General features: G+C 42.8%; 2 protein-coding genes across 3 annotated transcripts in view; one reads left to right on the forward strand and one right to left on the reverse strand.

Annotated features, from left to right (window-relative positions):
- Positions 1–21077, reverse strand: part of LOC113458989 (oligosaccharyltransferase complex subunit OSTC) — a 56484-nt gene that overhangs the window by 3020 nt on the left and 32387 nt on the right. Inside the window, exon 8 of one of the 2 annotated variants that reach the window (XM_074541062.1) lies at positions 1458–3095. The gene's annotated coding sequence lies outside the window, so the exon portion shown is untranslated. Of the gene's footprint in view, positions 1–1457; positions 3980–21077 lie in introns of both variants that reach the window. The other variant, XM_074541061.1, reaches the window with a different exon arrangement.
- On the forward strand, positions 3336–17079 carry ETNPPL (ethanolamine-phosphate phospho-lyase). The gene is made up of 13 exons (XM_005484683.4): positions 3336–3467; positions 4892–5010; positions 5178–5337; positions 6197–6271; positions 7707–7800; positions 8874–8990; positions 10703–10785; positions 11280–11505; positions 12374–12528; positions 13244–13333; positions 13540–13670; positions 14555–14622; positions 15470–17079. The coding sequence occupies exons 1-13, from the start codon at positions 3412–3414 to the stop codon at positions 15599–15601; spliced, it is 1506 nt and encodes a 501-aa protein (XP_005484740.1). The 5' UTR covers positions 3336–3411; the 3' UTR covers positions 15602–17079.

The raw sequence follows: 21077 nt of genomic DNA on the forward strand, positions 1-21077 counted from the left end.
TATATTTGTGTACATCTGTCTATCTATCTATCTGTCTATCTATTAATGTCTTCAGGTGTCTACTTGAACATATAAATATGAGTGTATATAAATATATATGTATATGACCAGTAGAGTTCAGAAAATACTCTACACAAACCTCTTCAGAGAGATCTCTGTCAGCTAGTATAGTTTTTACTCAAGCTGAATTAGTTTGTGGACATGCTCCTGTCACATAACCAGGATGCAGCGGTTTATTTCATGTCCTTACACCAAGACAGAATGTTCAATAGCTAATAAATACCCTGATTGTTATTTTACGTGCAGGTTACAGCTTGACTGAGTTTCCAAAGTGCCCACACCTAAGTGGAGCTGTCACGAGGTGTTTCTGACATCACCTTTGGCTGCTCCCTCCTGGAGCTAACAAGTATCTGGTAACTTTTTGCCAGCTTTTAGGATCTCTCTTCTATTTGGTATATTGAAATCATTGTGAGGTAATTGATTCTGGTTGAGATGAAGCTGATAAAAACAAGTGTTGCCAACACACCCTGTGCTGAACTGACTGGGGGCCCTGCTGGACCGGTCACTGCACGAACTCGCAGGCAAGTCCAGTCCCCTTCCAGAGCAAATGCCAAGCAGCTGCCTGTCCCTGAGAAGGTGCAGACAGCTATGGTTTGTCCATCTTTAAATCTGCACTGAAACAGATCTTTGGTGCAGATCAATTTCCACAGCAAATCCATCTGCAGTGGGTTTAGGTCTCAGGATGCACCAGCAATATATTGTTTTTCAGAGTAACTCCTTCACAGTTACGTCAGTAGCCAGAGGCACCTTACTTGGATACTTTGGGTAACTGTTAGAAATATTTACTCATTTTCATCCTTCATACAGGATGCCAGGCTGCTGATTTCTGGTACCATGCCAGGACAAAGCCCATAAACAAGCGTGAAAGAAAGAAAATTAAAATGCTCATAAGACAAACAGAGCAGGATGGAGTAAACGGCATGTTTTGGTTTGTATTTTTGGCTTTTTACAAAAACACAAGTATTTTGGAAAAGAAAAAAAAAAACTGTTTTAATCCTACTATATATCATGAAGTATTTACTGGCAGTATTTACTGCATAGCATTGTGAGGGCAAGTGGTGCTGCAGAGGCCTGTGTGTGGGTCAGGGTCTCTGCTAATCTTGGGACAGACTCCACACGTGAGAGTTGGCAGGCTTGCTCCTGCTCATAGTATCAAAAGAGCATGAAAGAATTATAAGCCAAGAGGGAGGGATATTTCCTTGATTGTTACGACCCTTTCTTTAAAGGCTTTAAAGGAACAGAGAAACAATCTCCCACTTCAAGGTCTCCTGGTGAGGTTTGCTGTTGTTATAAGTTAGCTGTGGGCAGACTTGCATTTGCTAAACCTGAAACAAAAGCCCTAATACCAGGCTGTCAGTGCATGCTTCTAAAGTAGCAGCTCAATATTTTGCATATACCTTAAATCTGTTTGTGGCCCAGGGTTTCCACATGAGCAAGACGAGGCACATCAGCATAAACAGCCGAGATTTTCTGGTGTTGGCATCGGCAGCAGCCCTGGAGGAAGGGACAAGGCTGTGCTCAACACCGATAGAGGGCAGGCACCAGCCCCGTGTGGGAAAACCATCTCTCCTGAAATGCTTTGGGACTCACAGGCTTGGATGCTGCCTGCCCCAGCCCTTCTGTGCTGGTACCAAGGGTTGCTGCTAAGTCAGTACGTAAGGAGTAGTACAACTTGAACTGCATCCACCCCATGCTGAATATCATTGCCCAGGTTTCAGAGGTGCAGGCAAAAGGGAAAAGCATTGCAGAGAGCATTCCTGACAGACTCTAGCCTTGGCTCTGTTTGGATGTTAGCACATCTAAATGCCTGTTCTCTTCTTGAGGACCCATCAATGAATTTCCTCATTGCCTGTACAATACTGCCCTACCTGACAGTTTTGGCAATTCCTTTATGTCTTTTTATGTCTTTCTGTCTGGACAAGGCACTGAAGAGAGGCAGCAGCTGTCTCTCTTGGGATATAGAGGTGGAGCTGCTATGACTTCTGCTACTGTTGGCTAGTGAGGCAAGGTTTCCAATGGAGCAGGAGTATAGAATGTCAAAGCTTCAAATTTAACACTGAGGAAGCTCAAGTAAATGACTGGATGGAAAGAAGTGCTGTCCAGAGAAGCAGAAAGGTGGCTTGCTGGCAGAGATATTTTAAAAAGTAAAAATCAGGAAGTGTGTTTCTTCAATATGCAGAATTTAGGATGACTTGCTGGATACTGATCAAGTAAAAGGAAGTATTATCAGCACAGGAAATTGTGTGGCTTTACATATGCTCTCTGCAAACTCTTCCAAACACAGTGCTGCAGGTGGCACAGACGAGCTACAGATGGGGTAGCAGGGCTGTGGGCGAGTGTTCGTGCTGTCTGCTCACGCAGCCTCCAGAGGAGACGGGGCGTGCTTGGCAGCGAGAAGGTGAATCCGAGGTGCTCTACCAGCAGCTTCTTCGCTGTTTTGAAATGTGATGTCTCTTGATGGGAATTCTGTCCTCCTTCCACTCCCTCCAACCTCGTCTTATTCTCCCCTCTTTTTCCTGTGGGCTTTGATGTCCAGCGAAATGGTTATCAATGTAACCATGCAGAAATACCATATTCGAGCAAGTCACTTCTTTTTTGCTTCTGTGGTTACAAAGTGATCAAGGACTAGGTATATTTAGATATTGCCTGGACCTAAGAGTGAACCAATGTACTTGAGCACCACGGCTCTTTAGGTACACGTACAAAACCTGGCAAGCTGTAGATCTTACTAATTTGCCTCACTTTTTAAGAAATGCAGAAATGGTGACACTGGCTTTGATGGGCATATATACCTCAGCCTACTCTTACAAACAGATTTGGGGACATGAGGCAGAGAGGAACAGTGAATTATGGCCCTGATTTTGATTAAATATTCCGCTTTATGTTCCTCACCCCCCTCCCGCGTGTTTGTGGCAGTGGCGCCGTGGCCACAAGGATGACCGAGGAATGGCAGGAATGGCAGGATCGCGAGTGGGAGCCGGACCGTCCCCACGCACCGAGCCGGTTGTTCCGCCAATTTGTGCTGCTCTGCACTCCTAGGAAAAAACAGAAACAAAACCTAAAAACCAGCACAGCTCCAAGGCACAGGACTCACCCGCGGCTGGCCCGCCTCAGCTCAAGAGGAAACACGAGTCCCCCCGACAGGAAAGCCCAGGGGGATGGGGATGGGGGAGCGGTCGGAACGGGACGTCCCGTCCTGCCCCGTCCCGTCCCGTCCCGGCGGGGCAGGCGGGAGGGAGGGAGGCGGGAGGAGGGGTTTGCCCGGGGCCGGATAAGAGGCGGGGAGCCCTTCGGCGGCTTGGACGGAGGGACGGTGCTCTCCGTGCCGTGCCGTGCCTGTCTGCCGGCGGGATGGAGGAGCTCTACAGCAAGGCGGAGACCCTCGCCCTTCGGAGGAAGCACATCGGGTAGGGGCGGCGGCGGGACCGGGAGCGGGGCAGAGGGGAGGGAGAGGAGGAGGAGGAGGAGGAAGGTCTGTCTTTGTGACAGCTCCCGTCCGGCGCTGCCCGGGGGCTGCCAGCGCTGGGCAGCCCCTCCGGACCCAGCGGGAGGGGGACATGGGCACACACAGGAGCTGCCATCCCTCTGGGTTGCCAGGGCTCGGGGCCGCCCGGAGTTCCCCAGGCGGGCGGAGGGATGCCGTCATTAGAGCACTGCCCATCAAATTCGCTTTTCCAACAGATCAGAGCAAGCGGCCGGAATGTGGTACCCAGGTGTGTGTGTGAAATGAGGCTGCGCGGGGTTGGGGTGTTTTTGTGCGTGCACCTGCAAAACAGCCGTGTCCGCTGAATGAACCTGTTGCTGTTCCTTGAGCTGAGTTTAACTGAGGGAGCTGCCAGAGGTTGTGACCGACACTGATCAAGAAAAAGAATGTATCAGCAGCACAGGAAATTGTGTGGCTTTGCATCACGGCTAGAAGCTGTGAGAAAGAAAGCAAACTGCTTCACTATGCAGGAGTCACATTTACAAGTTCATAACCTCAGTATACCCAACAATAACTCTCAGACTTACCTGGAAACAACTGTGTTTATCCAAGTTGATATAAACACTGCTAAATGTTCAGAAGACTTTCCTTCTGCTCAGTAATGTCATTCAACATAATTACATAGCTGGCACATTCTCCAAGAAACGGGGGGGGGGGGGGGGGGGAGGGGGAATAAAAGAGTGTTCAAAGAGTACTTTGGGGAATTTTATAAGGAGTTTGAGTTTTGCTGGAAGTCACTGTGATTGCGATGCTTATAAAATGCTGCTTTTAAAGATTTTTATCCAAAGTAAACAGGGTGAGAGTGTGAGGGTTTTAGGACCTGCTCAGCACCTCTGAAAATAAAGCCTGCAAGGCATTAGTGTTTGTTCTTTTCTGACTGTGACCTCTATATGCTACAGCCCTCCATTGCGTAAGGGTTTTTTGGCTATAGTATAAAACTGTGCTTAACAGCTTCCTTTAGTCCCAGAGAGTGATTTGGCCATGGATGTCTGTAAGGCATGTAAACAAGCAGAGCTGCAGCCCAGGAACACGGCAGGACATATAAGGACCTGGAACGACGTGCAGACACTGTTCTCCTGTGAAATCAATTGCAGGCAGAATCAAGCTTTGAAAACACCCTTATTAAAGACCAGCTTCTGTTCCCACTGTGCCTGCCCCCAGGCAGGGGTTTTCCCTGTGAGCAGGAGCCCCTGCTTGACCACCACCTGAATTACTCACAGGCTTTTAGCTTTTTTTTGCAGAAGGAGGTAATTGTCTCCAGAGCTGCAAAAAATCAACCTCCTCAACACTCAAAGGAGGGAGAAAAAGTGTGAAAATTAAAATGGTGTTATGTTTATTATATTTTAGGCCTTCCTGCAAAGTTTTCTATGCCAAGGACCCTCTGAAGATAGTCCGTGCTCAAGGCCAATATATGTTTGATGAGAAAGGAGAAAAATACTTAGACTGCATCAACAACGTTGCACATGGTAAGCAGTTTGACTTGGGAGACTGCTTCTATTCCTCAATTTCCAGTAGGGATCAAGACACATTTCTGCCATGTGGTGATGTTCACAGTCTTCTCTGAACATCCTTGTGTGGTTCAGTAATTGACTGAACTGGCTTGATAGTAATAACTAATAATTTTCTTCTTTAGTGGGCCATAGTCATCCATACGTGATAAAGGCTGCAACAAAACAGATGGAGCTGCTCAACACAAACTCTCGCTTCCTGCATGACAACCTTGTTCAGTATGCACAGCGACTCACAGCCACCCTGCCTGAGAAACTCTCTGTTTGCTATTTTGTTAACTCTGGGTAGGTCTGAGTTGTGGTTTTTTAAATGACTGTTCTTTATGACTATTTTGCTCCTGTTTGAGACAGACACCCAGGACAGCTTGGTCTAAATCTTATGAAGGAGGACTTAGTAACCTGCAACAAAAATATATCCAGCACTGATCGAAACTTACTTCCTATTTGCAGCCATCATATTTAGAGTGATGGCTCCAAGCAAGAGAGCCAAAACATGAAACTGGCCTTCTGAATGCTATGCAAAAAAAAAAAAAAAGTGGGGGGAAAAAAGCAAGAAGAGGAAATTAATTCTGCAAATTGGTGAATGTTATGTACAGACTGAAGAATGCCTTCTGTAAATTGACAAATAACCTTGGAAGCAAGTTAGTCCTCTTTAGGCAGATTGGTAGTCTGTGATCACTTACATGTCCAAAACAGACAGCCTGTGAGCAGAGGAGCTGTGACAGATCAGGCTGGAAGCTTGAGTCTTCTTCCAGGGTACAGATTTGTGATGGTGCAGGCACTGGGGAGAAAGGAGTTGTGGACTGTGGGAGATGGAGCATGGCTTTTTGAGGGTTAGGGACTGCACTGTGTTCTCAGCTGCAAATTGGCCTCCTTTGTACCAAGGGGAGGTAAATATCTACAGGCAAACTGGGGGAGGGAAAGAAAGCATCTCTTTGTTTGCTGTTTTACAAAGGGCTGTTTTATCTTTGCCCCCTTACATGGCACTTATAGTCTCAACCTTAGCAGTGTAATCTGTAGAGCAATAGAGTCTGCTGTGTTGATTTCTTATATCCATGAGTCCCATGCCTTGCCTTCTGTGAGGATACCCTTTTAGTTGGAAGTGCTCCCTCACTGCTTTGCTGCTGTGTCTGTTTCCATGCAGGTCTGAAGCGAATGATCTTGCTCTGCGGCTGGCTCGGCAGTACCGTGGGCATCAAGATGTGATCACCCTGGAAAAGTGAGTACACAGAGCAGCTTATGTGAGCACAGCCAGCAGCTCCTGCCTTTGCTTCAGAAGCAGCTTTGCAGCAACCCCCTGCTGTTTGTGCTCCACTGCCTGCTGAAAGAAAAGCCTTGTTGCTTTTGTATTAGAACAGATCAGGAAATCCCTTTTTCACGTTTAGATAAACACAAGTTTTGAAGATCTCTGAAAAATAAGCTTGTCGGTCACCCCAGAAGGTCAGGCACCTGTTAGAGGGCATTTCTCACAGACTCCCAGAGCAATTCATGCCAGAGACTTAAATGTTGATTTCAAAAGCAGTGAGTGGTCTGGCTACTGGGCTGCTCTGGAAAAAGTGCTTTCTCTTCATCACGCATTGCTGGACACGTTTCTTTTTGCACAAATAAATATTCAGTGGTCAAGAAGAAAGATCCTGTAGTTCTGCAGCAGTGCTGCAATGATGCTCAGCTCTCCTTCAGTGAACACAAGTATGCACACAAAACCAAGGGACTGCAAAATCAGGAGGTGTTGGGAGGGCTGCCAGCCACAGGGTAGGTGCCTGACCACATTTCATGGTTTTCCTGTCCTAGATGCAACTGTGGGTTTGGTGATGTTGCTGTAGTGCTTTATTTTCTTCTCAGGTTGTGATTAGAAAGTCCAGCCAGAGCAGATGCAAGGGCACATGTCCATCTGAGCAGCACAAAGCTGGTTTGACTCAGCTATATTCAGGTCCCTCTAAGCAGCATACTAACCTATGTGTGTTCTACTGAGAAATCATGACACATCTTTGGTTTGAGGTTTGATTCACTTCAAATTTATGGCTGAACAAAAGTGTTTACTATTCCCTGAATAAAGATGCTACATGCTTTAGGCTCAAAAGGCTGCAGTCCCTCATTTCTAAATCAGTTGGCTTCAATAGTAACCAGCTTTAGCATACTCTGCAGTATAAAACACTTATATTCCAACAAAATCCTTTTCCTGACAGTGGCTTCTGCCAAACCCTCTCACCTGCAATGCCCTCAGGGCAGACAGTGATGGGCTGCTGCTGCATGAGGTCCCCACTTCTCCATGCCATGCACACTCCTGAGAGTTTTCCCAGTGGTGGTGGGGTCTAGTTTGCAAAGCTTGGGCTGGCCAGGGTGGGCTGGAAATGAAGCAGCTGGACCCCCCTTCCTGCTCTAGGAAATCAGTGCAGTCCAGACATCATCTTGGTCTGTCCCCATGTTGGCACTTGGTTTTATCCTGTTTCCAGTCTTGCTAGTGAATTAAAGTCAACAGCAATTTCATGTTGTCTTTGAGGGAAAGACAGAAAATTAAATCGAGATCCCTTCACAAACAATGCTGCTGTGATGCAGATATGGTTGCTGTTCTGGATGATGTATAGGCATAGTTGTAAATTCGGCTCTTCTATACATTTGGTGAAAAGTGACTTGGATATTTAACACTCACACAGTGCTTACCATGGCCATGTTACATCTCTGATCGACATCAGCCCCTATAAATTTAATCAGCTGGGAAAGGACAGCAAGAAGGAGTATGTGCATGTGGTAAGTACGGTTTTTAGTTTGTTTTGGGGGTTTTTGTGGTTTTGTTTTGTTGTTGGAATTTTGTTTGTTTGGTTGCATGTTTTGTTTTGGATTTGGTTTTTTTTTTGTAATTTTGCCTGTTCTGCAGCATATTGTATTACCCACTTCTAGTGTAAATATTTTTCATTCTGTGTTGCTGATGCTACTATGCATATGCTCAGCTGATTTCACTGGAATAAGTACAGCAAAATTGTTTGCTTTTGGATTTCTAAGAAGGTGCTCAGCTGTGGGGCTGAACACTTCCTTCATTGTGCTACAGGTTTTTAGTCACTGCATTGTATAGTTACACAGTTTGATGAAATTAGCCAATATCCATTGCATTGGTTTGGTTAAAGACATGCAGGACTTTGAGTCTAGTTCCAAAACTGGAAATGCAGATTGCAGAAGTTTGCACATCTTGGATTATAGGACTCCTGAGTGTCTAAGGGAGTGACAAATTTGTGCATCTTAAAAAGACAAAAAATTTTTCTCTGTCTAGAAATGTACACCAAGCAGGCCTTTCCTGTCTAGACCTCCTTGTGTTAACCAGAGTGCCAAAGTAGCATCCACCTTTCTGCACCACTTTCTGTCTCTCAGTTACTGAGACAGTGACTAACACCATTTGTAGAGGCTCCTAACACCATTTGTAGAAGCTTGAATGTCTCACAGATTTGTACCATGACTAAAATGCCAGGAGGGAAGTGACAGACTGGAGAACCCTACTGTCCAGTTGCTGAAAGGGATCTTCTGCGAGAATCTGAAATAAGGTGGTGGATGGGCACTCATTATTGTGTCTTGAGGGAGAGGAAGGACAGTCTTGAAAGGTGGATGAGGTAGATGATGGTTCTTACAACAGCTGTGTTCACTAATATTGGATTAGGCATGACAGGCCCAGATTGAGTTTAAGCTCCAGTAAGCATTTCTGCAATTCAGGCTGTACTAACTCATTAGCTATTTGTATGAAAAGCCAATAAAGTGCAATAATAGAAAACAAAGTAAAAGTTTCATAGAAGTATTGCCTTCATGAAAACAAATAAATAAATTGGTCTTTTCAGGCTCCTTCTCCAGATATCTACAGAGGGAAATACAGGGAAGACCACCCAGATCCAGCAAGTGCTTATGCTGAAGAGGTGAAAAAGATTATTGAAGAAACGCAGAAGAATGGACGCAAGGTGTGTGTTTTGTGCTCTAGAAATGCTGAGGCTTCACCTATTTATTTTGGCATGGGGGTGTGTAACAGACAACTAAGGACTTGTTTCTTTCCCAATTTCATGTGCTTCCCTCTCCCACCATTTTTCTATCATGGGTTCTGCTTAAAAATTGCGTTTTTCTATCATGGTTCTCTGCCGTTTTTCTATCTGATGCTTTATGATAATTTTTCTAGGCATCAATGAAAGGATCAATAATACAGTTGTATTTAAGCAGATGCAATCAAAGCGGTTAAATTTCTTATTTTATGCATTGAAATGGTAGATTGTTAATATAGTAGGGAAAGGTTTGAGGCCAGCTGAGAAACTACATCCCAAATTCTAGCAAAGACATAAAAATACCCAGGACATGGAGAAAATCTATTGGAAAAAATCCCCATACTACATTTCTGAGCCTGTTTGGTTAAGTTGACTTTGAAGTCATATAAAAAAGTGAAACTTTCACTCATACACACTATGACCTTGATAAAAGTGGACAGGTGTACCTAAAATGTGTGTTAATCTTTTATATGATGGCATTAGTGTGTTGAGACTTGTAGGGCTTGATCCAGAACCCACTGAAGTCCCAGAAGACTTCAGCGGAGACTGGAGCATGTTCCCTTCTAGTCCAACAGGCTTACATCACCCCTCTTTTAGTTTCTTCATCAACTTTTTTTCTTTTTTATTCTCTACTAACGGATAGTTTTGTTTTTTCTTCCCCTGTTTCCTTTCTTTTGCACATTTCTTAGGTTTTGGTGGCATAGACCTGTGGCAGGACAAGTTGTGCTAAAGGCTAAGCCTCACAGGCAGTGGGAAGCCGCGCTCTCTTTGGCCGCGTGCTCACACGTAGCGTGCGGCTCTTTGCACGTTACTGCTCGGCCTTGTTTCCAGGAAGACTGCACCAGCACAGAGACCTCTTGATGCTCAGGGAGGGGTTCACAAGTGGTGTGGGGATGCAATCCCTTAAATAGCAGGCTTGTGCTGACACCTTGGGGTAATATTGAATCTCTCCTGCATAGACCTCTGCTGTTGACAAGAAACGAATTTTGATGTTCCAGTGTGTCTGATCTGCTGTTCTTACCCTTCCTGACTTGAAATAACTTTCTTTTTCATTCCTAGCAACTGGAATTATTTCATCTGTAGAATTTTTCTCTTCTTTTGTCAAGTGCCTCGTGCTGACTTGTTATTTGTGTAGTTATGTGCATTAGGCAGGGGTGCCCAAAGGCTAGCCACAGGTCATCTTACAGGTCAGCTGCCGCCCACCTCCACCTGGTGTTCAGGATTAAACAAAAACCCACATAACCTGCAAGCTTTATTAACCTCATAGGGAAGATGCTACACACTGTTGTGTGTGTCCTGTAAACTGGCATTTTAAACTAAATTTATGTAGGTCCCAGGAGCTAATCCAGCATCCACTGACACCAGGAAGTGTCATCCAGTTCAACACAAAGGATTAATGGAGATCCTTGCATTCCCATCAGGCTGCAAAGGTGGCCCTGGCTACTGCAGATTTGGGCACTCTGATTACAAAATTAATAAATCCTTTAGCCATAGCTGTTTTCAAGAGCTCTCAGTTGTCCAGCCTATTGCGTGATTAAATTAAGGCCCACATTTAAACATTTATTTCTAGACTGTTAGATGTCTCTGCCAAGGCCAAGTAGATGGACACAGCTCTCACACGAGTTTGTCTCTTGTAGATTGCTGCCTTCATAGCTGAATCCATGCAGAGCTGTGGAGGCCAAGTAATTCCACCTGTGGGCTATTTCCAGAAAGTGGCAGAGTACGTACAGCACTTCAGAGGGGTGTAATGGGGAAATTAAAGAAAGAAATAGCTTTTTTCACTATAGACTTATCTAATCAATTCCGCTATAACCTCTCCTGTTCTTGGCTGTCTGTGGTTCATTTCTGCTTATTGAAGAGTATGATTTCAGTTCAATTTTTTAATGGAATATTGGCTAATTTTTAGCTAGATAATTGCTATTCTTTTTCTATGTTTAATCCTCAGCCATAAGTTTGATGGAATATGAAGTTAAACCAGTTATAATCCTACAGTACCATTACAGTACTCCTATTTGACATTAAAATTTCTTTTTTTTTCTTATCATGTAGCATACTAAAAATTTCATAGCTATAAAATATCTGTAACTGTATTCTTTCTTTTTTTCCTAACTTGGTCTCACACTGCAGAGTTTCTGTGATGCAGACTGCCTTGTCCTTGATTGCCTACCTGTGTTCTGCAGCACTAGACTCTCAAGGTGTTGTGTTTGTTCTCAGGTATGTGCGTGCAGCAGGTGGAGTGTTCATAGCTGATGAGGTCCAGGTTGGCTTTGGCAGAGTTGGGAAGCATTTTTGGGCATTCCAGCTGCAAGGTGAAGACTTTGTGCCTGACATTGTCACCATGGGAAAGCCCATTGGCAATGGACACCCCATGTCTTGTGTGGTCACAACAAGGGAAATTGCTGAAGGTTTTGGTGCTTCTGGACTGGAGTATTTCAATACAGTAAGTTCATAGGCGAAGCTTTGCCCTTTTTATTTTTCTTTTGGTCTGCATTTACCAGTTAGAAGTTCTCCAGGTGATCCAGATAACATCTGCAGCAATCACTGCATCACATTACTAAGAGCTTGAGCCAACCACAGTGTAGATCTAAAAGCAAGTGGAGAAGCTTTGAAATATGCTCTGTATCAAGTGTTACATCATCATATGGACCAGCACAAGCTCTCTGGCAGGTCATGCACCTCAGCTCATATCGATACAGATAAATTCTTCCTTATGTCTCTTTCCCTCTTCCCACTTTGAAATGTTGATTATGTAAAATTCCATTTTCTAGGATAGGCTCCGTGCTGGTGGAGCTTATGACCTGGCAGACCTGGCTCTCCAACTGACACCTAACAAAACAGTGACCCTTTACCAGAAAATATTTCATCTGTGTGCATGCCACAGAGGTTCAGTCTTCTCGTTTACTGAGCCTGATTTCTGCTCCTGTGACTCAGCCTTCTTCCCAGCAACCATGAATTCCCCTCTTTCAAATGGAGTTTATACTCTCTGGATCAAAAGATATCAAATCTACCACCCACTGCTCTTCCCAGGGGCATTTTGCATGCATGTGCAATCAGCTGAATTCTTCAGTCCTGAGTACTTCAAATTACTGCAACCTGGAGCAGGGGAAGAGGGGACCCTTCCTTTGTCCATACGTAGGGGATGGCTTTCCACAGCCTGAATGCCACGAAATCCCCACCTTTCTGAGCTTTCCTCATGACATGCCAAGCAGGAGAGGGCAAGTGAAAACAACGTGGATACCCGCAGGTTAATGTTTTGTTTTGATAGGTTTGGATTTTGATGACATGTTTTGTTTTGTCTTTGCTTTCAGTTTGGAGGCAATCCAGTGTCTTGTGCCATTGGCTTGGCTGTACTGGATGTAATAGAGAAAGAAGATCTCCAAGGGAATGCCACACGTGTAGGAAATTATCTCCTGGAGCTGCTGGCTGAGCAAAAGGAGAAGCATCCCTTAGTGGGAGATATCAGGTGGGTGCATCACAGCAATGTCAGAGAAGAAAAAGCAGCAAACTTGGTGTGAGTGGAACACAGAAACATGCCATGATTTTGCTACTCCTCTCTTTTAAAATGGACTGCCCAAAACTGGTATTGAAAGGCAATATATATATTTTTTTTAAAGTTGTCCATCTATCTGCTTAATTACTTACAAGCATAGCCACTAAAAAAGTTCTGGGAGAGCAGGAGAAAGAGCCATCCACATGCAATAACCAAGATGTCAGCACACTGTTGTACTCGTGCAGACCTTGTTAAAATCTCTGGGATTTCCTTGAGAGATGTTACTATGGATTTTCCTCATCTCATGTTACTGCCGTTGATAATTGCCTCCAGGTTTTTTAAGGGAAAGAGGTTGGGTTGCAGGGGTTTTGTACTTCTTTTTTTGTCTCCCTGGCTTGTGATTTTCAGGATAAGCATGAAAGAAGATTATTCTGTCATTCTTATCAGGCCACATAACATTAATGAGCCAGGTAAATTTATTTATCCATAAATACCTGTTATCCCATTTTGTTGTGTGAAGTTGCCAAAAGGTGACCAAAGACAAAGTCTCCTCTCCCATTCTCCTTCCCCCATTTGCGCCCCAGGGAAGGGAATTGCAGTTGCTAGAAACAGGTATTGCATTTGCAGCAGGAGGTTTGGGCTACTGACACTGGATTTCATTTGTCTGTACTTTTCTTTTCTACTCCAGGGGTGTTGGATTGTTTGTTGGAGTGGATCTGGTGAAAGATAAGCAGAAGAGAACACCAGCCACGGCTGAAGCCCTTCATCTTATTTACAAGTAAGTAGCTCTTAAAGACTGTGTGCAGTGATCAAACCCTCCTAACATTTTCCAGCAGTTAGTCATTAATTTTATTTTCATTTTGTGTAGTTTTTTGTGACATAATACTAAAAAAAGAAAACTTTCAAAATCTGTCTTAGCTTGAAGGAAGTGACAGGACACAGTTTTATACCTGTATCTAACACAGGTGTTTCCTCTTTCCACAGACTCAAAGAGCATCAAATCCTTCTTAGTGCAGATGGACCCTACAGGAATATTTTAAAATTTAAACCGCCAATGTGTTTCACAATGGAAGATGCAAAACATGCAGTGGAGACTCTTGATGCACTTCTTACAGGTATGTGTGCTCTAGGGCTCCAAGGAATCTCTTCTTTGTTTATTTCCCAATGAAACACCATCGCAGCCTAGGCCATTACATGCAAGGGAAAGTAATCAACTGCATTTTTTACCATTCATCAAACTGCTATTCTTAATGCCAATTATTATAAATATATACAAATACCCCCATATGTATTTCATCTAAACTTTTAGACAAAATCCTGCTCCTCAACCTTTCTCTTACAGACTCAATGTTATTACTCATTTCTGGTCACATGTGCTGTTTGTTAAGGAGTGAATATATTAAATTCAGAGCAGGCCTGAAAGACACTGCAGACACACTGGTGTAACTTTCCATAATGTGCTCTACTTTTTCTTTTTTTTCTTTTTGTTTATTTTTTAACTAGAGTACTGTAACCTGATTATCTCACTCAAATTGAGCCTGAAGGTTTTCAGGCTCTATTTTTTTTTTTTTACCTGAGGACCAACCCAGGGGAAAATAACATCAGTTATACTGTTAGCATGAGGGCTCTTGGAGCCTGTTATACATTAAAGGCTCCCATCCTCTGAGAATAGAACAACTAAAGTTAGACTTCCATTAACCTGCTGGAAAAAGGCAGAATTCCACTCTGAAAGGTGTCTCTGATACCGCATGCTACAGTCAAGTTGCTAATTTTATTATTTTCTCTAAATACCCCCAAGGTAGGCAGTCTTGACAGATTAATCACATTGCCTCAAAAATGTTTTAGGAAGTATTCATCACTCTTCAGTTATTCTTCTGTGTGATAAATGCCCAGAGGAATAGTTGACTTTTTTAACTTCAGGCAGCTACTAAATTGAGGGTATGCTTACTTCCCTCCACTTCTTTTTAATTTAGTATTTTTTTATTACTTTATTTTTCAGAACTGGAAGAGGCCACTGGAATGAAGACAGAAAATAATGCATCTACAAATGTGCAGTGTAAAAGAAAAGTATGTTTTAATTTTTTTAACTCTTTTTCAGACAAGTGTTTGGCAAAGCAAGTATAAATTACTTTGGTAGATCATGCCTTCATTTTTGGTAGTGTGAATGGCTCTGTGCCTTGAAACTGAACTCAGAGAGTAACTCACTGCTAGAAACATGAGAGGATTTGTCCTGTCTCACTGGGGTAAATCTGAAAAGAGCTGAGTAATCCAGACCAACAACATGTTAGAGACAAGCCACCTGCCTTATCTGCTTGTGTGCAAACAACACCACCCAGACTTTGGGCTACACAAAGTCATGAGCACTGCAGTCAGCAGCTATTGGTTCTTGGTATTACATGCCACTGAAAGATATTTGGCTTTCTAAGCAAGCCTGCAGCCTGGAAGGTGTCCAGGTTTTCAGAGAGTTCCAAGGATTTTGTTTCCACCATAGCACTTTTAGTATGAATGGCTGACACACATCCAAATTAGGACTTCTTAGGTTGAACCCCAGCTCTGGATAAATCACATATGATTTCTCACAGCCTTAAAAACATGTCACCCTCTCTACAGGAAAGTCTGCTGAGCTGTCCCTTGGTGGGTTTTCCACTGGGGAATGGGAATGCAATAGCTCATCTGCCATGGGTTGTGAAAGTTAAGCAGAGACCTGATGAGTAATTTGCCATATATCTAGATTTTACTAGATTTGGAGTGCAAGCCTACTCTTACAGACATTTTTACACAATCAGTTCAATTTCTTTCAGAACTAAGAAGTTGTGGCAATAACAGAGAGTCAGGCAGAGCTACCCAATGGGAACCAGGTCCAGGGGGTGGAAGACACACACGTGCCTCCACTGAGATGTCCTTTCTGTTTCAGACCACTGAGGAGAGTTCTAAGCCAGAAGGTGCCAGTGAAAGCATTGGCCACGTGAATGGAGCTGCCTGCCGACAAGAAAACGGGATTTATTCGAAAAAACGCTCAGTGCCGAGTAAAAGGATAAGAACATGAAGAGGGACGGTTTCTTCACTCAGTTTGAATTTGTGTCCGTCTTGCTTTTGAGATGAAGAGTGCAATAGTCTGAGTCCTAGGATCTGTTTGAAGCCTAGTCATGCCTTTCATAAACTGCCTGGATTCCTATTAGCTTCAGTAGGTTTAAAATACCTTTTCAGATACATGAGAACTGTGCCATGTGGCCTGAAATCTAGATGTCACAGAATGGACAAGTGATACAAAAATACCTTGGTGCTGATGGCAGGTGTGACATAGGTACACAAACTTGGTGAAAACTGCAGATTTATCCATATTATGCAGAATCTGATTTGCTTAACTGCCATAAAGCAAATGCCAATCCTATTAAGTTTAAACATATATGCTTAACATGCTATTTTTACAATATTTTAAATTTCAATATGTAATATTGAGATGTTAATTAGTTCCCATGTTTTAATGGCTGAATTCACTAAACAATGCTTGAGAAAGAAATCTTTATTATCTTCTAGTGTATCTTAGGTCCTATGGACCATATTCCCAGCTGATGTAAATTGGAGTAGCTTTGCTAATGTCAGCAATGCTCTACTAAGAGTCTACAACTCTATGTGTAGAGACACAATGTCTATGCAGGGCACTCTCACTATAAATTCAAGGAAAATAAAGAATCTAATTTTCTATGAATAAAGCAACATTTATAAATATTTATATAGAGTAAGATTTTAAATTTTTTTTTCCCTAGAGTTTATAGATTGGATCCTATCAATCTATAAAATATGCAAGTAAAGTATATGTAATTTCAGACACACTGATTGATTGAATTTAACCTGAAGGTGTCTAAAAATGAGGTTCCCAGGGACAGCCCTGTTTGCATTCCCATGGATTTGAGTTGTTTTGAGTGTCATGGGAATTGCTGCCTGATCCTGTCAAAGCAGTGCTGGTACTTCTTGTCAGTGGTGATGAGGAGTTGGCACACCAGTTCCGTGGGATTCTGACACATAAATGGTAACACTGGAGAGGGGACTGAAGGGAGGGGACCACTGCATAAACCATGCATGGAACCAGTGCTGCAGATACTTCAGGCTGACCTTCCTCACTGTCCGTGTTAAATTTCAATGACAGCACACAAGCCCTGCTTCTCTTTCTTAATACGTGAACAGCTCCATGCTATGGAGGACATTGAGGGCTTTCCAAGTAGTTTGTACTTCAGAAAAAAATATAAAGTGTATTTATTTCCTCTTCAATCTTAATACCCTAAATTCTGCTGTTTCCTAATTGCTGCTAATTATCCTAGTGATACATGACTGAAAATTGAGCACTTCATCTAATTTCATGTTTTCCACAATTTGCTACATTTATGTCCATGTTTCTGGTGTAACTCTTTCCAACATCCTCAAGCTGGCTTATTTTCTGTTTCATGATCCTTGAATAATTCTTCCATAAAAATAAATCTCTGGTTTGTAATTATGATGTCCTATACAAAGAGAGGTTATTCTTTTGTTTTGGTTTTGGTTTTTTTTGTTTTTATTTTATTCTGCAGTAACACCTACTTGCTGAGGGAAGTAACCTCAGTTTTAGCTGGAGGTTGTCCCCATGCCAAGGCAGAACTGACTAGGCTGTGTTTCCCTGAGGCACTCAGCTATTGGCAGCTCACCCTTCAAGCCAAATGTTGCCTCAGCTGCCACAGCTCATTCCCTGCTAACTCTGCACCAGGAAGGACAGGTCTTTTCCAAAATGAAAGTACACAAAGAACTAAGTTAACTTTATTTGGTATGTCTAAAGGCACAGTTTAAGTCACTCCATGTATGGAGTGCCACTACTTATATTTCACCTCATCCCCTGTGTGCAGCAGCAAGGCAGCAAATACTTGTGTGATTTATTAGAAGGCTTAAGCCCAAAGGCACAGAGCCCAGTACCAGCCTGTACTGTGACAGCAGCTGTTGTGGCAAGTCATTAATATTTAATTTTCAAAATTATGTCAAAGAACTAGACTTAAAAAATCTGATTAGCCTAAATCTGAGGTGGGGTGCTTTGAAGATTGCCACCTGATAAACACAAGAGGCCTGTGCCTCTCTGCTTCTCCCTGTACCTGTGCCTTGGTTCTGCACATGCTCAAAATATTTGGAACAACCATTGCTCCAATCCACTTGTGTTTTTCACCCAGCTTCTGCTTCACTAGTCAGGAAGTTCTCTACCTGTTGGTTCTGCTCATTTCGCAAAGTGCAGGTTACCTAGGAAAACTATATGTTCTATTTCCTTTAACAAGAGAGAATATCACTCCTATGATGCACACTAAAAAGAGCCACAATCATTTAAATGGAGGAAACAATCCAACAGCTACCAAGATTTGAGCTGCACCTACTAAACTAACTGCATCAGTGTTCCCACAGCATCTCACTCTTTACTCAGATGATTATGCACATTCCCTACTGTGAAGGCCTTTCTAATTGGAAGAGCCTGACCAAAGGATGAGAGAGTGGAAGAAGAAATAATTAAGGTTAAACACAGGGACCACAGTTCCAGTCAGCTGAACTGATCAAATATATTCCCTCCACTAAACAGGCAAAGCTTTTTTCCCCCTTTCCAATTCCATCTCCCTTTTTTGTCTTTCTACCTCTCCTGTCCTGGCTGTCCTTGTTTCAGCCATGTATTTCAACCTCCACCCAGCCCTTCCAATTATCAAACAACTCCATAAGCCAGTTTCCCTCAACAACCATGCAGAATAAATATAAGACCACACCTTTTCCCCCCAAGTTTTCTGGAAGGCTAAGGAACAGGCTCATGAAGGAGTAAGAGACAGTGGAGTGAGGGAAAGGCAGGAATCCATCCCAAGTAGGCATCACACCGGAGTTAGTCACTTGTATCTTCACTCTAGCTCATCATCCTACTGGAAACCCAGTCAAGATAATTTTATTGAATTCTCATATTTTGCCACTTTTCCCATCACTTTTATATTGCACATTTATACATTTCAACAAACAGAGCAGTTAGAGCAAGGGAACAAGGAAGGACAGTGCTTGCTGCCAGCACCGATGAAGATGTGACACTGAGAGTCCGAGCCCACTGCCAGTTCTGCTGCATGAAAGAGAGCAGGACTGAAGCTCTGCGGAGGCAGGAAGCTGTGCCTTAGACAGCACTGCTCAGGAGAGAAGAATCAGCATCCAAAGTTGCCATGTCTGCACGACACTGCAGAACTGCCAGGGAAACAGGGTATGATGCCACTTGTCCTCATATGGGGAGAAAAGCCTCAGCCTTACCTCTGCGAAACATTGCAATGGGACTACACTGAATAGAAGAATTATTCAGGGGCATTATATTTTGTCTTTTGCTTTTTAAATGAATGGTGTTTAGACATACGACAGCCTCTTCTCAGATAATACATTTATAATCTTAACAACTGTTAAGCTTGGTGGCTGGGAAATTACAGACAGCCCCAACACAGCAAAGTCCAGAAAAGTCCCCACGCACACAACCAGAAACAGCAAGTTCTGATTATAGCTCATAAAATAAGGGAGGTAAAAGAAGGGGATCAAGGGACAAGCCTGAAAAAAATATTTTACATGTGTCATTGCAATGCACAACACATTTTTGTTTGGAAAAAAAAAAAAGTAAAACAGAGACAAAACCTTATTTTTAGTATGGTAAAATTTGAGTTAAATGTCTAACTGGGACAACAATTTCAGCACAAAAATGAAAAAAATCACACCATAAAAAAAGTCATCAACACCCATCATAAAAATATAAGTAAGTGGATGCTCTTGCAAAATGAATTTGTACAGGTATTTCTTGGAGAGTAAGCCCCCAGTGCTGCAGCTAGTCTAAGCTAAGAGCTGAAAAAACCAGAATGTGTCAAAGAAGAGACAATTGGTAATTTATTAGAGAAGACCAAATAAAGCACTGGGATGTATAGTTGTGTACTGGGCACACACACTGAAGCCTGTTGTAGCTGCATCTTTGACCTGCCACTATGGGCTTTGTCTCCAATTTCATAAAATAACTTTTAAAAAAACAGGTGACATGCTTGCAAGCAGGTCAAATAAGCTCATAGGAGTAGAAAGGATGGTTTAATTTTCCAGGTTTCTCAGTGATGGCTTGAGCAGGTGTTCTAGTGGTGTCTCTTTTCAAACCTGGACCTGGCCTGTGCTGCTGCCAGCCAAGCTCTGCCAGAAGGATTATGCAAGGGAACGGAAGGCCAAATGACTGGGATGGGATTTCCCTATCTCTGCTATCCACACACATTTCTGTTTTCCTACCTGGAACATTTGATTTTGTTGGTGCCTGTGGTTGAGCAGAAAAGCTGAATTAGATGAGGTAAGTTATACCTTTGCAATTCCCAATGGCTTCAGTCACAGACATCTTTTAGGAAAAATCCTTTCCTTAGGATTTTTCCTCCTGAGAAGCTGAGGGGCCTCAGCAACAAAATGTAAACAATGGTTATCTGCTGCTGTGGAATGCAACAGGTGGATCCGTGATTTGGTCTCCTTTGGATGTTTGGATTTACTGACCACTCATGGCAGAGCTGGGTCTCGCTCTCTGCCGAGAGACAGATCTTTGTTATTCATTCTTTTCTATTCTTAGCTTAGCCAGCCTTCTGAGAACTTTTCCTTCTATTCTTTGTAGTATAGTAATAATGTAGTATATATATCATAAAATAATAAATCGAGCCTTCTGATAATGGAATCAACATTCTCATCTCTCTCTTCACCTGCAACCCTTGTGAACACCGTCACACCAAGCCACATGCTTTTGTTATCATTCTTTCCTATTCTATTCTTAGCAAGTATTCTGATGAAGTATTTTCTTCTATTCTTTAAGTATAGTTTTAATATAATATATATCATAATATAATAAATTAAGCCTTCTAAAACATGGAGTCAGATCCTCATCTCTTCCCTCATCCTGCGACCCCTGTGAACACCGTCACAACTTGTATGCCTGGACTGTGTTGTTTTGTCTCTGTAGGCTTCAGCCTCCAGAGATGCAGGATATCTGACGAAGTCCAGGAGAGACAAATCTACAGAGGAGGGCTCCTCATGCCAGTATTTCAGAAGGAAAAACATCTGGGCCAAAATGAAAGCCCAAGGTACAAAGCATCAAAGGTTTAGAGCCCTCCCTGAGCTTTGCAGCTCAAGATAAATGTGCACTAAGCAAAACAGGTTTCAGTCTCTCCACCTCTGCTCACAGTCATTCATGTATCTTAGGTAAACACTGCTCCAATATCACAATGACACACATTTACAACAATATGGAATTAAAAACTAAATTAAAGGAAGGGGAAGGGGAAGAACATGCAAAAAAAATTTTGGCACAGCACTGAAGATTGCTAAAAGTCTTTAATAATTGACAAGGCAGAAAGTCCTGGGGTCACAAGAAAACCTGGAAAGGATTCCTGGCTTCAGCCCACTATTGATCGATTACATAGCTCTGATAGTGACTTAACATCTTTATGTCTCTATTTACTTTCATGTGTAATGGCAGCTGTAATAACCTTAATTAT

The sequence above is a fragment of the Zonotrichia albicollis genome, chromosome 5 (genome assembly GCF_047830755.1).
Source record: "Zonotrichia albicollis isolate bZonAlb1 chromosome 5, bZonAlb1.hap1, whole genome shotgun sequence".
NCBI lineage: Eukaryota > Metazoa > Chordata > Aves > Passeriformes > Passerellidae > Zonotrichia > Zonotrichia albicollis.

Bases quoted from the DNA above. Each gene is read 5' to 3' on its own strand.
- ETNPPL (XM_005484683.4), top strand. From the start codon at position 3,412: ATGGAGGAGCTCTACAGCAAGGCGGAGACCCTCGCCCTTCGGAGGAAG. The intron at 5,338-6,196 runs GTAGGTCTGAGT...GTTTCCATGCAG, and splicing joins TGCTATTTTGTTAACTCTGG to GTCTGAAGCGAATGATCTTG. The intron at 13,334-13,539 runs GTAAGTAGCTCT...CTCTTTCCACAG, and splicing joins GCCCTTCATCTTATTTACAA to ACTCAAAGAGCATCAAATCC.